The sequence below is a fragment of the Pteropus vampyrus genome, unplaced genomic scaffold (assembly GCF_000151845.1).
Source record: "Pteropus vampyrus isolate Shadow unplaced genomic scaffold, Pvam_2.0 Scaffold107, whole genome shotgun sequence".
NCBI lineage: Eukaryota > Metazoa > Chordata > Mammalia > Chiroptera > Pteropodidae > Pteropus > Pteropus vampyrus.
In genome coordinates this window covers 2,053,255-2,072,086 of record NW_011888888.1, presented here as the reverse complement: position 1 = coordinate 2,072,086, position 18,832 = coordinate 2,053,255, and the positions used below count along the sequence as shown (strand labels likewise).

The 18,832-nt window shown below is 36.8% G+C and overlaps 1 protein-coding gene across 7 annotated transcripts in view; it reads right to left on the bottom strand.

The window, feature by feature from the left end:
- PHTF2 (putative homeodomain transcription factor 2) overlaps positions 1-18,832 on the bottom strand; it is a 119,614-nt gene that overhangs the window by 86,507 nt on the left and 14,275 nt on the right. For 5 of the 7 annotated variants that reach the window (XR_002781583.1, XM_011365214.2, XM_011365215.2 and 2 more), the window contains exon 2: positions 2,542-2,621. The exons of 1 other annotated variant lie outside the window; for it this stretch is intronic. Coding sequence is in view for 4 of the 6 variants with exons in the window: in XM_011365214.2 (XP_011363516.1) it covers positions 2,542-2,586 (45 nt within the window). In the remaining 2 variants the exon portion in view is untranslated. Of the gene's footprint in view, positions 1-2,541; positions 2,623-18,832 lie in introns of those variants that run through there. One more of the 7 variants, XM_023533645.1, reaches the window with a different exon arrangement.

The following is an 18,832-nucleotide window of genomic DNA, read 5'->3' as shown; positions in this document are numbered from 1 at the left end:
ACAGAGAGTTCTAGGAGGGTTATTCCCAAGAAAGAAAAAAAAGGAACTGATAGCATACTTGAATGTGAATGACTGCAACAAAAGGAGTTTTATGGTTCTAACAGAGTCTTTAGAGATTTAGAAAAACCAAGCGAAGCAGGGAAAAGGTTGCACAGACAGGACATATTATCACAGCACATTATATGATGCAGCTGTAAACAATGCAAACACAAACATAAGCCCTGAATACTGATTTAACCAAAATCCGTAGTGACTGGGAAGACGGGGTCGGGGAGAGAGACTGGGGGAACTCAGAAGCTAAATCTTTATCATGCAGTCATAAATCAACAAGTAACATCTACAACAAAATAATCAAATAAAGCAAAGTAAGTATGTTTAAAAACATAAAGACAATAATAAGAATTAAAAAAAAAAAAGTGTTATTCAACAGGGCAATTCTTTGTTGTGTGGGGCTGTCTTAGAGAACAGGTCAGCAAACTGAGGCCTGTGAGCCAAATCTAGCCCCACGCCTGTTTTTGTAAATTAAGTTTTATTGGAACACAGCCATGCCCATTCATTGCACTCATTTACATATTGTCTATGGCTGCTTTTGTACTCTGAGAGTAGGGAGTAGTTGCCCCTGAGACCTTATGGCCCTAAAAGCCGAAAATATTTACTATCTGGCCCTTCATAGAAAGTTTGCCATATACAAACTTTAGTTTACTGTACAGCATGACATTTAGCATCTCTGATTCTTACCCACAAATGTCAGTATTCTCCCAAAAGTAATTATGAAAACCAAAACTTCATACCCCACATTTGCAATCCACCCTCCCCAACTCCTTACCAGTGATGAAGAGTAAAACTTTGGTTTCAGAAGTACTGAACTATAAAGAATTTAAAATGACTGTCTCTGGGGAGAACTTAGAGATTGGGTAAGGACGGGGAGAGGGAGTACCGGGTATGCTTTTTTCCCCCCAATAAGCCTTGAAACACTAATTGATATTTCAAAGTAGTCACATGTATTTCTTCGAGAAAATTAAATTTAAAAGCAAAAGAACAAATTAAATCTGGTTAATGATTCTGGTGACTTAATATAAAATGTGTGATTACATCTGTTAGATATATATAATTTGTAACATCTGTTAAACTTGCTCTGGAGAATTTTTTTGTTGCACACACCCAAAGTTGCTAGGTAAATGACGCTCAAATAAGAAGGGTATCATTGTGCTAACTGAATATGAGTATAACATTTCAAACCTACGAATCCCAAGAAATGTCAGTCAATCTGGTATATTCTACAAATGATCTTCAGTGAAGTTCGAAATGTTTAACATAAAAAGCCAAGTAGATAAAATGTTTAATAAACATTACCAACTCTCTTAAGTAGAAATTAAGAGAAAAGTTTTTAAAGATATATGTAGCAAATAAACAAATTTTGTTTTAGTGTTCTTTAATTCAGTTTTCTTTTAAGTTGACTGGAAGAGTAAAAGATGACATTAATATAGAACCACAAAAGACTGAATTAATAGTATGGTCAACATTTCCAATTAAGTACCTTATATGAAAAATGTGATATTGTGTATATGAGGTACGTTCTACCCAGAAAAGACAAAACACATCCAAAGACAGTGGTCTTAGGTTTGTCTAATCTTTAGAGTATTCTAATTATCATTTATTTCCGATTCAACTAAATTTTAAATTATATGATTTTCCCATACATAGGAAAAGCTTTAAATACATATTTTATTAATAGGGATATGAAGAATAAGGATCAAGAATGTTTGAAAATGTGAAAACAAAAATAATTCACTACACCAAAATCTAAGATAGTACATATACAATATACATTTTAAAGAGTGTAAACAACACTCTTCAGGAGTAAATAGTATACTGTATTTTCAAAAAAGCATTTATTCCCTTGTACTTTATAGAGAAAACATTACATTGGAAAGCTACTTTGAAATGTATAGAATGACACAGCTAGATAATCTTAAAACATCAAAATAAACATTTTAATATTTCAGTTTTGGAAAATACAGTTCTCAAAAGTTTATTTTACTACAAAGACTCAGCTGTTGAATTGTAACTTATAAGAAACAGATTAAAATTGTTTCTTTTGATATTAAATGGTTATAAAATTATAACAGCTCTATTAACCCAGTTTTCTTTTCAAAGAACTTAATATGAGAAAAATTTTAATACTTTTATAAAATGCTAATTATATTCATAATCCTGGAAATTTGGTTTACATTATAACTCAAAATAATCTAGCTACTGTGAAAATGTGGAGTAAAAAGTGGAGAAAAAATACTTTTAAGCATCATCTTCCTAATTTAGAAGTAAAATTGGCACAAAGAAAAACAAAATATTCTTCCCCTTCCACTCAAAACTCCATAAATCTATTCGTCATATTTTAGATAATATTCGACATCAATGCGTAGCGTGCACGCACACGCACGCGTGTGCGCGCGCACACACACACACACACACACACACACACACAAAGCATTTTTAGAATAAAAACATTTAAAAGGTTAAACATTTTGACTATTAACTTACCTTTTTTTGATACCAGACTATAGCATCAGTGACTTTGGACGCCATTTATTCCACTGAAATCACACACTAGTCATTTTAAGCTGTGCAAGAGAGAAAAACATAAAAAAGGCTTTACTTCCCCCTTCCAACAGGAAACTGAACAACATGCACATACAGCGAGCGCTCTGGTTACTTGAGCAAAGGGTGTATGACTCCACTTATATTACACCCTTCCTCATTACTATTTTAGCAACAGATTCTCTTAAGTAAACAAAATCAGTTGGCATAATAAAAGAAAGATCTTTCTATGTGAATATAGCACTTGAATTTTCTTACAAAACAGTTGAATTGTTTCTTTTTAATTAGCCTCTTAAATAAATACCAGATTCTCCAGGTTATACTGAAAATTTTTCATTTACAAATTCACATATGATAGGAATCCATTCACTCAGCAACAGATCAGTTTTGCTGTTTAGAAACTAGTGTCAATTACTGTTTCTAAAGGATGGCTTGAAAGAGATGCCAAAATTTATAATTATATTTAATTTTCCCTGATTATCAGTAAATACAATGTTGAACTAAAATCATGGAGGAACCTAATGAATTTATATGAAAAACTAAGCTAATATTAGAGTTAATTACATAGGAATAATTAATATGAGAGGTATCATAGTTTGCTAATATTTAGAAATTTACTAGACCATTTCATAATCATCTTTTTTCTGTTTGTCTAAAATAGTTTTTTAGAGAAGAATTAATTCCTAGAAAGAATTAATTACAGACTGACTCCAGTTAACTCTGGAATACTTTTCTAGATTAAGACTAGGCTAGATGAAGGATATCTCTGGTATAGTGTTAAGGATGAGCCTAAACAGGTTCAAAATCAGACACTTGCCCCACAACTCATAATAAACCAGTATCAATTCAAGGCCACCAGGATCTCAGGAAAATCCTGGGAGTAAAGCACCTTGCTAAGTTGATCTGAGTACATGCAGATCTGCAACTGTATAGATGCTACCACTACACGGATTGCCCACAGTGAACAAAATACTCCTTAAGATTCAAATATAATAAAAATTATTATTGACAAGTTCAAAAGTTCAGATGATTAACGTCTAAAAATTTAAGGCAGAATTTACCTAATGCCTATATTTTTTATAGTTATAGATCAAATTATTTTATTACCTTTCCTAAGATACTGATTCCATCTTTATCTGATCAAATTCAAGCAAACTATGTTTTGAAATTCCTGACAAATGCCTCACCATTTTTTACAGGGGGAGCATAGAGTCAAAAGACCTGGATTCAAATATTGTCTTCCTTTAATATGTAATATTGAAAGAGTCACTTAATCTCTTTGATCTCAGTTTCTTTCACTTCTATGATAGGAATAACTGTACCTATCCCTTCCTTGACCAAAAAAAAAAAAAAAAAATTCTGAGATGTTTGTAATTAAACTTACAGCTGCCAGAGGATGAAAGAAAAGTGACAGAAAAGTTAGCCTGTTAATAGCTGTGGACTAGCTCTGATAAAAGATGCTCACATTCCTGTATATCTGCTGGAATTTAGGATTAATTTCTAGGTGATTATTCCCACAATTATCCAAAAGAGAGAAGAGCCAGGCACCATAGAACCCTATCCAGGTGCCTCTACTTCTTATGTACACATGAACTTTCCAATCTGCTGCTTACAGCTAATCCTCAGGAGCAGTGGCCACTTGTTCCTTGAGGACTCTGCTGTGCCAAACTCAGAACTAGCCCCGCTTCACCTTCTTTCATCCTCTTAGTCTACAGCTCATGTAAACCCTTTCAGAACAGCTTATATCTTTCTCCCCACTATCTGCTGTATAAAAAATACCTGCAGAACTCCAGAAAGATGGACATGTTGTCTTTCCTACCTAGCCATGCTGCTGATGGTTTAGACTCCACAACCAAAACTGGTCTTCGTCGTAGTTGTCTATTTTTCTTCTTCTTCTTCTTTTTTTTTTGCTAGCAATGCCCTAGTAAACCCTTTCTTTTAAAAAGAATTTCAGCCATGGAAATTAAAATTTTTTATTTAACAACCTTATAGGGGTATTGTGACTAATATTAAGATAATACACATAAATGCCTACCACAGTCCAGTTTATACAGTAGACATTCAATTATAATTACTTTTATCATTAAGTTTTATATTAAAAAATTCTGCAATCCAGGAACTGGCAAGTATTTATATTTTCTTTTTTAAACATGGAAAGCAGTTTAGAGAAAAAATACATGCAATCGGTTTTTGTTAACATTTAAAATAAAAAGTCACCTGATTATCATAAAATCACAATGTTAATTCTCAACTACATATATACGAATTATTTAGATTTCAAAGATCATCTCCACTAAAAGTTTCTCAGTCAGGTATGGCTACCTCCATTTCTCTCACAAGAGGTTTTTTGTTTTTTGGTTTTTTTTTTTTTGGAAGCTTTCCCTAATTGACTTAAATCTCCCATTTTGGTTTTCCTGTCCTAGAGGCTTCTAGGAGTGATTCATTAGCTTTAACCACATTTCATCCTAGAGGTTTTCTCCACTGATTCTGCTAGGGAACTGACTATTTGATACAATATTACATCTTCATTATATTTGTCAAGGGAATCGTGTATGTTTTCTAAACTGATTATACCTTTCCTCCCCACTCTGGGCCTTGCCTTGCCAAATGCAAACTACAAAAAAATACTACAAAAAATGGTACAATCAACTCCACTTCAACCTCCTTTCACTTTACCCAATCTTAATCGACAAAAATTCCAGATTATGTACCAAGATTCTCTCTCCTAATTTCCCACAAGTGTAAATAACATGCATTTCATATACAAAATGTTAAAAGATTTTTTATTCACCCAATCTATGAAATGAATAAGACACTTAATATATTTGGGGAATACTTAAATGATCACAAAAAAATAGTAATAACTTTTTAAAAAGCTTCAATGAAAGTGAGGAAAATGTTGCATGCTTCAGATATAATGATCTGAAATACATTTTTTTATATACTTTGGTTTACACCAAGCTACACTTAAAAACAGATTTCAAAAAATCTACTAAACAGTATATAAAATGTTCTACTTACTTTATTTACAGAAATAAAAATTCAGTTTAAAAAAAAAACACCATGGTTAACTTTGCTCTGCAAACTCATTTAATAGCTATTCCACTTTGTCAACATTTCAGTGACACTGGGTGGCTCATACCTATTTTTACAACAGGTTTTACAGCATGCTGAGATAGATTTCTGAATCAGACATCTGACAAAGTGTACTCAAAGACACGTAAAATTTCACAAGTATAAACAAAAATAATAAATCAATAAATGATTTCATGAAAAAAGATTATTTTAAAGCCTTTCTAACTTCTTTGATTCTGACAGTCCAGGTATACAGGTTTATAGTCTCTGTTTCATGATAGTTTATGTTAAATAACTTTTAGTGCTAAATTATGACATTAAAGTTAATTTAAAAGGAAAAAGTAGCATAGAAAGCTTATTGGGTTCCTTGAACAGAAGATCTTAATCTTTTTTTGATCAACTGATCCGATAGGATGGGTATTAAGATATGGAAATAACCCAATTATAAAACCATAGAGCATAACATTTCAATTTTACTATAGTTACTCTGAGGTAATTCTCTTTGACACTGCTTTAATCATTATACTTTGTCAAAACATCTGAAATTATTCTTTACTATGTAAAGGTCCACACAAAATGCATTTAAGATTTCAGAGACCAGGGTGGAGGGAAAAGATGACTACTAAGAAATAGGATATAGTATGTTAAGTCTGTCTTATAGAATTTCACTATCAAATACAGTAATGCCCAGAAGTACTCTTTTTTCAGATGAAGCCAAAGAAATTGTCAAGTTTTTAACCACTCCGTTTGTTAAAAAAAAAAAAGAAAAAATCACTCTATCAAACACTACATAATGTTACAATGTACTTATCTCATTATTTTGAAACAAATTTCTCTGTTCTAGCATGACTCATTATGCTCAGAAAACAATTTATGCCCACTCTGACACATTGCTTGTGCTATCATTCCCATTCCTTTTTTCCACTCATTCATTTATCCTTATAAATCAGCTCAAATCCTGCTTCTTCAAAGATGAAGTTTCCTATAAGTATATAGACTACAAAATGTTGAAGATTGATGTCTCTTCCAGTACTGATCTATACTAATAAAACTGGCATTTAAATAAAAATGGCAGTGGGAGAGGGGTGGGCTAAAAGAGATCAAATATATGGTGACAGAAACAAATCTAATCGTGGGCAATGAACATACAGTGCAATGTATATATGTGCTTTACTGTTGAATTGTACACCTGAAACTTACTGGATTTTGTTAAACGAATGTCACCATAATAAAAATAAATAAATAAAATTTAAAAATAAACAAATAAAAATGCAAAGCAGTATAGACAAAGATGTCATTTGATCACATGTAAACACTCTTAAAGAAAAAAAAAGGATCTTTCATCCTTTGCATCTCACTAAAGACCCAGTAAATTATCATATGCAGTAGAGGAGGTAGAGCAGCGAAAAATCAATGACTAGCCTAAGGAGAATTAGGTTCTAGTTCCAAGTTCTGACATTAAGAGCTTTTGAATAAATTACTGAGTTCTGTGGGCCTGTTTATCATCAGTGCCATCTAGCCAAAGGTTCTACAATTTAATAAAGGTTAAACGAATGGCAATTTGAATAATGTACAGGTGTTCTCTGAATTCCTTTACTAATACACCCAAAAACGTTAATATTAATTTTAAACCAGTATTACATACATGGAATTTAAACCAGGAGAAACTGTTAGATAAAATGGAAAACATGTCATTTTTAAAAGGTAATTTATATAAATCCCTTTAGGCCCTGAACTAGTAATCCTAGTCAATAACCTTATATCACTCTCTACTGCCCTTAGTATCATATTTAGATTCTACCCTTTAGAATTGTATTTAGACCCTCTAAAATCTCAACTTAACCTACTTACTCAGCCTTATGCTCTCCGTCTTCTCATACATCTATGTTTCAATCATACGACATTTCTACCTCTGTGCCAAAATAAACACTTCTAATCTTTCCAAAGCAAGGGGGATTTCAAGAAGACCTCTTAATTTCCTCTTCTCTACAAGTTTCTCCAAAATTCCTCCATTAAAGATTTCTCATCCTATGTGCTATTATAATTACTATATTCCATTCTGTATAGATTTGGGGGTACTTGTTTATATGTGCCCCCATACCCATCCATAGTTTCTTAAAGAGCAAGCCCAAGGTCTTCATTTTTTCTGCATCCTCCTATAGCTTTCTGTATATACAGCTGACTCTTGAACAATGCGGGAGTTAGGGGTGCCGACCCCAATGCAGCTGAAAATCTGCATATAACTTCTGATTCCCCCAAAACTTCAGTCCTCCCTCTGCATCTGCGGAGGATAGGACCCCCACAAATACCCAAATCCACGTATGCTCAAGTCCCTTACATAAAATGGCATAGAACAATGCATACAACTGATCCTCTGTATCTGCAGATTCCCAACCGCTGATTGAAAATACTGTCTTGGATTTGAGGCTGGTCGAATCTGCAGATGTGAAACCCACCAACATAGATAGCTAACTGTATATTTAATGAAAAAAATATGCTTATAAGTGGACCCATGCAATTCAAACCTAAGTTGTTCAAGGGTCAACTGTATTAAACACAATGTTTACAAATCAAATAAAAAAGTTGCCAACCAAAGCACTATCACAGATAAATGAATTTAAGGACCAGAATCGAAAATTCTACTGGTCCAACTCCTGCACTACTCCAACATGAGCATAAACACAGACACCATTCTCTTTCCTAACACTAAAAGGTACAACAATATTGTGAAATATTGTAAATGTGGCTAATTTATTTACTGAAATATGACTTAATCAACCAATATATAACGATTTGCAGACCTAAAAAGTACAATGAAAAGGAGTTAAGGTACAACCTGCCAAGACTAATGTAACTCCATTCCTAAATGCTAAAGTTAAATATAACCCAGCTGCCTCCTTCCTCCACAGCTAAAATTGGCAATGTTTAGACTTCAGAAACTGGGAATGAAGCTGTTCTGCCCTTAATAAGGTAATAAATGCTAAGGTTCAAATCAAATTTTTCATACTGATATTGAAGTTAAACTCTCGTAGAGGGAAATCTCCTACAGCAGTCTCCCCTCATCCATAGAAGATATGTTCCAGACCCAGTGGGGGCCTGAAACCACGGACAGTACTGAATCTTACACCCACTATGTTTTTTTCTACATATGCATACCTATTGTAAAGTGTAATTTATAAATTAGGCAAAGTAAGAGATTAACAACAGTAACTAATAATAAAACAGAAAAATTATAACAATATACTGTAAAAAAAAGAGTTATATGCACGGCTTTGAGGTCATAGTAAGTGAAAAAGGGTTTCTTGAACACAGGTACTGCGATACCACAGCAGCACATCTGATAACTGAGATGCCTACTACGTGACTAAGAGAAGAGGAGCATATACAGCATAAACACGTTGAACAAAGGGATGATTCACAACCCCCTGAACACAGCTGAATGGTATGAGAGTTTATCATGCTACCCAGACAAGCAATTTAAAACTTATGAATTGTTTATTTCTGAAATTTTCCATTTAATATTTTCATGAAGCAGTTGACCAAAAGTCACTGAAACCATGGGAAGCTAAATCATGGATAAGGGGGGACTACTTCACTAGTTTCAGGGCTACTACTTTCTAATCATGTGACCTATAACTAGTTACAAGGCTTAGCAAGTTTTTAATTCTTCATCTGGAATAAGAATATTATTTCATGAAAATGTTGTAAAGAATAAGTACCACACACCATATGTTTAAGTTGTTTTCGATCTTAGAATAGAAAAATGAAATGCAAAATAAACAGCTATACATTTTCTATTATATTAGTTCATAAAAGGAATATTTGTAATTATTTTCCTTCATGGAAATAAAGTATAGTCTGTGTGTTTTGGGTTAGAGGATTACGACTAATCTAAGAAGAAAAATTATAGGCAAGTAACTTCTCTCGAAACCTGTATTTACAAAAACAATTGTGCTACTGTGAAATCTAACAGAATTCCTAGTTATAATCTTAATACTACACATGAATCCCACTGTAGAACTTCCTGAAAGTAGAACCAGCCTACCCTGCATGTCCTTTAAAGCAACTTTTCAAAATCTAGGGTTTCTTAAACTTATCACGTACCCATAAAATCTCTACTATTTCTTGAACATTCTTTTGGGCTCAAAAAAAAAATACTTAAAACGTCCTTTAAATACTAAATTGACAGTGTATTTGCTAAGTGCTTCTTGTCTTATTTGACTGTTGTGCCTTGTGGAAAAATCAACAATGACATATATCTATTTAAATGGTTTAACTACCGGATTAACTCACAAAAACTTTTACCATCAACCAATCAGCTGGTACTCATATATGGATATGTTGTTACTGGCCTCTAATAGAAACATTAATTAAGTGTTTTAGGTACTCTTTATAAAAATGAAAATTCACTAAATGATATTCAAATATCTTAAAACTTTAATAGATTTTCAAAATGATTTTACTTAGAGGTTAAAAATTGCTAACTATACTTATCATCAAAAATGCTATGAATAAAATCTGAAAAATATTACTTTAGAGGTGTTTCAGGCAGTATCTGACCATTTAATCAAAATATTTATTTACTGAGCATTACTAATACTGCACTGTTCTAGGCACTGAGGATACAACAGTGAATAAGAAACAAAGGCCCTGCCCTGATGAAACTTACATTGCAAAGAGAGAAGATAGAAAATGAACATCGAATAAGATAATTTTGTGTTGAGGAAGTACATGAAGGAAGTAAACAGGGAGATGATTGGGACAGGGTGGGGTACTTTTGAAAAGGATGGCCACAGAAGTCCCCTCTCAGATGAAATGTGAACTGAGATCTGAAAGATAAGCACAGCCAGCTATGGCAAGAACTGAGGCAGGACATCCTAAGTAGAGAAAATAGTGAACACAAAGGCACTGAGTGCAAATGGACTTAGTATTTTTAAGGAACAGTGAGACACAAGTGTAATAGACACAGGTGACAATAGTTCAAGATGAAGTATGAAAGGGAGGTAGGGGACATAGGGTCATAGATGCCATATCAAATAATTTTATTATAAAGACAAGAAGTCACTGCAGTGATTCCAGCAAAGAGGTGATGATCAAATTTGCAAAGACCACTCTAACAGCTATGTAAAGAACAGACTGGACTGAAGAGCTCAGAGTGGAATGGTAAGGCTAGTTAAGCAAGTCTTAGTCCCATGCAGAAGCTGACAGTTTAATAAGCTCAGGAGCAAGCAGCAGAGATAGCAACAAGTGGGCAGTTTTGAGTTTTATTTATAGATGAAATCAAAAGATCTTGGAATTGACTAGGATGGGGTAGGTTGAAGGGAAGAATCAGAGAGAGAAATCTGGGTTTTGGCTTGAACCAGGAACCTAGATTTTTGGCTTGAACCATTTTCTGAGATGGACACACATAAAAAATGGTTTATGAGAGTAAATACAAAAATTCAGTTTTAGATCTGTTAAGCTGGCAGTATCTACTAGACATAAAAATAAGTAAGTCAAACAGGTAATTAGATATATGAGTCTGAAGCTGAAGATAAAGATAGGGGATGGAGACACATGAGTTTGGGAGCCATAAGCACATAGTCAATATTTAAAATCAGAGGCGGGTTACATATGTACATGCATTTGTCACAACTAAACACTTAATTAAGATCTGTGCCTTTCACAGATCACATCAATAAAATCATGTGACTGAATTATGTCACCCAAGAAGAGTATAATTAAAGAAGAAAAGGGTCCAGCCCCAAGTTTCCTACTATTCAGAGGAAGTGGAATGAGAGGACAAAAACAGAAAATGAATAGAAATAATGTAGGGAGGAGGCAAGAGAATTAAAAATGTTAATCAAGCCCTATTCAGACTGCAATGTGCTGATCAGCCCTGCAGCCAGGCCAGGAGGACACCTTCATAACAAAGGAAGATGTCTGCTGAATTACTAACAACTCATTCTCCACACCTGTGTGTCATTCCCTATGGCTAAAACCATGGGGGAACCTATGGATTAAAGGCTAGGAACTGCTAGCAGGCTTTTCACTCTACATATTATCTTTTTCATGCTACATACTCTTCCCCTTCCTCACTTTATGTCCATATCAAGGGAATGGGAACTAAAGAATGACATATAAACTGAATTCCCTGAACACTCAAGGGTCCCTCTCAGTGACTTAACTCTGTCTCTCTCTCTCTCACTGTCGCCCTCACTGTCCCTCTCACTCTTTGTGTCTGAGAGGAGACCACAGTGTCTGTGGAGTGTTACTCCTTTTCTAATAAACTTTCCTTTGACTCTAACCTTGGTGTGTGTTGAATTCTTTCTACACTCTCTGTCAAAGGACCCTCTTCTCTTGGTACAGAGGTTGGTCTCCCTGTCGCTTGCGGGAAATCTGCATTGTTCTGCATCAGAAAGAAACGTGATGTAATGTTACAGAATCCCAAAGAAGAGTCTTTCACAAAGGATTAAGTAGGCTGCTAAGAGATCATTGGATTTAACAAAACAGGAGTTAGAAATGACCTTGGTAGGAACAATTTCTTTGGCTTAGAGATGGAAGTCAGAGTGGAATAAGAAGAAACGGTTGATAAAAAAGAGGACACGTGTAAAAAAAATTACCAGAAATTGCTAATTGATTCCCAATATTCTATTATCTTCCTTTTGCAAAAATTTTGCTAGGCACATAGTTACCCAAGAGAAAGTGCAGACCTTTCTTGCATCTAGATATGGCTGTGACTATGTTCTGGTCCCAAACAGAAGTATTAGGTGGAACTTCCAGTTAGGCCCCTTAAAAGAATCTGACTTAGAGAAAGCCCTTTTGTTCTTCTCTCCCTTCCCTTTTCCTGATCCTGAAATGCTGTTTTAATGGCTGAAGCTCCAGCAGCCACCATGGACAGTGACATTGAGAACAGAAGCCAGGTGAATTCATAGAAAAGTACCTGCCTAAGCTGATTTTGGAAAAGCCACCATACCAGTTCTGGTCTGCCTATCTCAACTTCTTATATCCGAGGCTATAAATCTTTATAGTTTTAGCCATTATTATTAACAGACAAACCAAATCTAGCTGATACTGCTGAGTATGAGTATATATATCCAGAATGAGTCATCCTCCAAGATGTGCCTCTGTGGTATGCAGATTGTTTTGAGCTAAAGGCAACCAAGACCCTGTGGGCTCAAAAGAAACTTCTGCCTCCTCTTAAATACCTAGAAAATTTTAATTAGGAGCCCTGTCCATAATAAGAGATTATTAGAGATAATCTTTTTTGACCTACAGGGCAAACTTCTAATTACTGAACTACTGCTCTTAACTTCCTGTAACTTCTTGACCTTTGCTCTGAAGCCAGAATGTCATATGTACTTCATTTTTCCCTTTCTGTTTTTGAATCTCTCATGTATGTGGGATCTCTGACTCCCTCTTGTATACGGGGTTCGCACAATATGTCTGTAATTAAATGTAGTCATTTTCCCTTGCTAATCTGTCTCAGGTTTATTTATTAGCTCCTGAAAGAATCTTGAAGGTAAAGCTTCCTCCTCCCTGTGAATGAAAGAGGGTCTACGTAGTAAGTCTGACAAGCTAATTCCCTCACATGTCAAGCCTGACAAGCTCAGTGACCCAAAGTAAGCTCACAGGAGGATCTGATCATAAATTCCTAATTCAGCAGGTCATGGTGGGTAGTCAAACACTAAGCCTATAATTTTCTTGGTAAAAAGTTAATCTTTCTCTTAAGTGTTCCCTGTCCATTGTTCTTGTGCATCTAGTAAAACATACATTTGAAATGTGAGAGCAATGTTCTTTTCCAGACCCCCTGGAGTATGTCATAACCACCTTCATGGGAGCACATGATCTTGTTGCCCATATACTATCTCAATTTACTGTAAATGTTAAACGTTAATCCTGTATCTACCAACGTAAAAGATGTATCTCTCCACTTTACTTTTTATCCATAGAGATTTCCCCATCTTGCTTTCTCCTGTCTCCTTAATCTACCACCAAGGGATTACATATAACCTTCCTTAATCTCTCCAATGCATAAAATGATTCCAAATGCATAAAATGATTCCAAATGCATAAAAAGAACTGCAGAACTGCCATTCCAGTCCTTTGAGATCTTGTTCCCAGGCATGTCCTCAGTTTGGCTCTAATAAACTCTTACAAATTTTTTCTATAGGTTTGGACATTCTTATGTTGACATTACCCACATATAATACTTTTATTTCACACTTTTTTTTCCCACTCGAACTTTGCAAGCATTGTTTTATTGTTTTCTGGATTGGCCATAACTGAGAAGTTTGCAGCCAGCTAGATTTCATGTCCCTTCCTCCTGCCCTTTATATAGGTCATGTTCTCTTTTTGGCCAAGATGCCAAAATAATTCTTTCATTTCTTTAGTAACTTAAGGTATAGTCGATTTTAATCATTTCATAAATTTTTTTCCTGGTACTTAGTGCTTTTCAACCTATAAATGTACTTTATATTTCAGAAATTTTTGTCTGTATCGTATTTCTGAATATTGTTTTTGTTCCATTTGTTGGAGTCTCTATTCCAGGAATATAAGATATCTTTATGCAGGACAGTCTTTTCATGGTCATTTCTTTATTTTGTTTCCTGTAGCATATTTGTAAAAGTTGTCATGCCATTTTTTAAAAAATCTTGATCGTGTTTAACATGGAAAGTGCTAAACTGAGGTCTTACTTATTCTGATATCCAACAGATTCTTCTTAACAACCTCAATACTCTTCTCACCATTTTTATTTCTGTGCACACAGACACACCCACCCCAGTTTGAGTACTGAATACTGATTTTATTCTTTCTCTATAACCCGGAGATACAGGAAATGGGGGAAGGGAGAGATTAATGTTTTCTAGGCCTCATCTTTCCTTAGTCTAGCTTCTGGGATGCGGGACTGGAATTATAAGCCTTGTCATACACACCCTGTATCTCGTCATTCTTTTCTTGGCCTCTACTTTTTGAAATATTTGGCATAAATTTGCATAAATCTCTTTTTTATTCACTTCTATTACTTTTTTTTTCCCTCTCCTTCACCACCCACTTTTACTTCTTTCATTTGGTTTTAGTGGAGGAAAATTCTGTGATCCTACTTCACTTTTACTCATAAACCCCTACATTTATTTTTTTTAATATTTATTTTTTAAATACCAAATGCAATCTTTTGAGTAACAATGGTTGCACTTTTACTTCTGTTATTTTGAACAGAAGGAAGTAAAGAGAAGACAACTAGTTTCAATTCTTTTTATATATTCAATATACTAAATGGAAAATATAAGACCACAAATAAAGTTCTTCCGTGAACTTTACAAATACCCCGTTAGGTCCAGGAGGGCCCTATCCCTATCCCGACAGTGTGGGAACCTGACTTCTCCCTTATCATTGTGTAGGAACCAGACCTTGCATCCAGGTGGGAACCGGACTTCTCCCTTACCTTTGTCTGGGAGACAGAACTTGTATCCGGGCTGGCAATGCTATATGCTCGTCTCCCGCTTCACTGGGCTCTCCTCACTTCCCCACCAATTTACCCGCCCCAAATATTCCTGCTAAAAGGCCCGTCTCAAGCCCCATATAAGTTTCAAGTCCTCTCACATTCCGGGCTGATGACATCTTCGGCTCAGCCAGGCTGCCGTTCTGCTACAACAGATCTTGCTCAATCCCTTTGGTCTTGTGCTTTCCTCCTTCGGGGAACCTAACATCTCGTGCCAAAACCGGGGAGAGTTTGGTGCAGGTTCAGTGGCCACTCCTCTGAACCCACCCCGAGCTTATTGGTTTGCAAACTGGAGAGCAGTGGGGTGCAGCAGCTCACCCAGGCTAACCTCGGATCCTACCTTTTTCCCAGGCTCTAAGGGGTTTAACCCTAACCTTCCAAATCCTCCTTGAACCCAGCCACGGAGGACACCAGACCGGGAGCTTCACCTTTTCATTGCTGGCCTGCCAGCCCACATCAGTCACTTAATTTTTGGGTGAGTGGTTATCTACCTCTTCTGGGGTCTTCTTTCTCTCTCTTTCTCTGACATATCCTAGAGCTAGGTCAGAAGACTCCTTGGCCTCCTGGCCCCGGGTCCTTCTGAACTGGGGCCATCTGGCTCAGAAAGGACCCCTCTGCTCTAGCGGATGGACTCTTTGTCAGTGAGGACACCCACACAAAGAGCCGCTCTCCCTTCCTTGTGGTTTGCCACTTGCCCTCCTCACTTTCCCTGTCGTTCTCATCCTCTTCATCTTGGGGAACACACCTTCCACACCCTCCAAAACCAACCCCCTTGGCTGTCTTTTAAGAAACCTAGACAATCTCAGCCTCAAGGGTGATATCAGACCTAAGTGTCTCATTTTCTATTATAACACTGCTTGGCCACAATATAAATTGGATAATGGATCTCAGTGGCCTGAGAATGGTACCTTTGATTATAACACATTAAGAGACCTTGACAACTTCTGTCACCACAATGGAAAATGGTCTGAAGTTCCCTATGCCCAGGCCTTCTTTATGGCTCTTCTTTATGCCCAGACTCTCTCTGTAAATCCTGCTCTACTTAACAGATTTTACTTCTTCACTCCAGTCTGCTTCCCTTGACTCTGAAACTGGCACTTCCTCTTTTGATCCCACTGACCGCAAAACCCCACCCCCTAGACTCCCACCCCTGTATGCTCTTCTTTCAGCCAACCTCCCAGATGTCCCTTACTCTTCCCCCGCCCCAACCCTTCAGCTCACAATTCCCCCACTTCTTTCTCCTTTAAACCCTCAGCTCCCAATGAGTTCGGCTCAGATCTCTCAGAACTCTCCTTCTCCTTGCCTCACACCCGCTCTCTCTCGTCCTCTGCAGCCTGCTATTGTTTTCTCTTTAAGGGAAGTTGCAAGCTGAGGGTATAGTCCACGTTCATGTCCCTTTCTCTCTGGCCGATCTCTAATTGAAAAAAAAGTTAGGATCCTTCTCCACTGACCCCACCATTTCTGTCTCATCTCTAAGCCTTTAGCCACACCCTCCTTAAATTATCTCTTACTTGGAACACCCTTCAGTCACTTGTTCCTAGTCCTTCCTAAGTGCCCAACCCCAATCCTTGATAGAAACATTTTGTCAAAACTCAGAGCCTCCCTTAAGGGTCTCTTTCCAACCACTAATTTAGACCCATACCTCCTTCTCCTTTTCACTAAACCAGAATCAGATAAGTTCCCCCTCCCAACTTCTCTGGTCACACCCAAGGTCTGGGATACCTGTACCCCTTCCATAGCGTAACACCACTCTCTATCCACATAAAACTAAAAATCCCTTCAATATACCCCTATCAACCCCAATACCCCTTTATCCTTAGAAAGCAGACAAAGCCTCCAACCCATTATACAATGCCTTCTATCCCCAAACCTCCTCAGACCCACACACTCCCCATTCAACACCTCGATCCTGCCTGTCAAGAAGTTGGATGGCTCATATCGCTTAGTCCAGGACCTTCGCATCATAAACCAGGCAGTTCTCACAGCCCACCCATTAGTACCCAACCCCTACACCCTCCTATCCCTTATTTCTCCAGATACTTCCCATTTCACTGTAATTGACCTAAAAGATGCATTCTTCACCATTCTTCTAAACCCAGACTCCCAAAATCTCTTTGCTTTTACCTGGACAGATCCTGTTATTCATCCATCAGTCCCAACAACTTACCTGGACTGTCCTTCCGCAAAGGTTTCTGGGATAGTCCCCACTTCTTTGGACAAGTCTGAGTATCAGATCTAGCAAAACTAGATCTCCATCCCTGCACTCTTCTCCAATATATAGATGATCTCCTCCTTTGTAGCCGTTTTATTCTCTTTCTTATGAACACAGAGCTAGTCTCCTGAATCATTTGGCTAAAAATGGGTATCGTGTCTCTCCCAAGAAGACCCAACTTTCTTCCCCTCAAGTCATTTATCTCAGTCTCTTTATTACCCTACAACATCGCTCCATTACTTTAAACAGAAAAGACCTCACTGCTTCCCTCTCACTTCCCACCTCAAAACAAGAGCTCTGATCTTTCCTCAGTTTAGCAGGGTTTATCCATATTTGAGTCCTTAACTTCATCATTCTAACTCACCCTTTACATCTGGCCTCTAAAGATCCTTTGAATGAACCACTAGATCCCACCATTAATATTAGCCCTTACTTTTGAAAGTTACAGCAGGCCCTTATATCAGCCCCAGCTCTTTCCCTTCTCAACCACTCCAAACTTTTTACACTTTATACTACAGAAAAGGAAGGAATAGCACTTGGACTCTTAGGACAAGTCCAGGGACCCGATGCTCAGGTAGTTAGTTGCCTATCTATCAAAACTGTTAGATACTACAGTCAGGGGTTGGTCAGCCTAAGAACCCTGGCAGCAGCCGCTCTTCTAACTCTTGAAAGTCAGAAACACATTTAGACAACCCATCATGGTTTATTCTTCACATAACATTTCCGACCTCATCACACACAAAGCTGCCCAAAATCTCTTTCCCTCTAGAATATAAACTTTTCACATATTCTTTATTGAATCTCCCTATGTTACCCTAGCTAAATGCCCTCCACTCAATCTTGCCACTCTTTTACCCATCCCTAAAAAAGAGGCTTCACACTCCTGTATAGAAATCCTCAACCTTAAGACTCCCTAATTCTCAAATATAACAGACTCCTCTTTACAATGCCTTACATACTTGGTTTATTGACAGTAGTTCTTTCTCCCAAGATGAGAAAAGGTTGGCAGGCTATGCAATAGTCTCTCTCACAGAGGTCATAAAATCAAGTCTCGTTCCTATAGGAACTACCTCTTTAAAGGCAGAATTAATTGCCCTCACCAGAGCATTTACTTTAGCATCTGGACAAGAGGTTAACATCTATACAGATTCCAAATATGCCTTCCATATTCTCCACTCACATGCCTCAATTTGAGAAGAAAGAGGATTTCTCACTACAAAAGACTCTCCTATTACCAATGTCCCCTTAATTCTTAAACTTCTTCAGGCTGCTCATCTTCCCAAGGCAGCAGGAGTAGTTCACTGTAAGGAGCACCAAGCAGGAAACGACCCCATCATACAGGGCAATAATAAGGCAGACACAGAGGCCAAAAGGGCAGCGCAGCAACCACCCACTTCCTCCCAACTCAGCTATTCCTCATTTCATGCCACAATACTCTCCTAAAGAGTCTCATTCTCTCCTCAGGT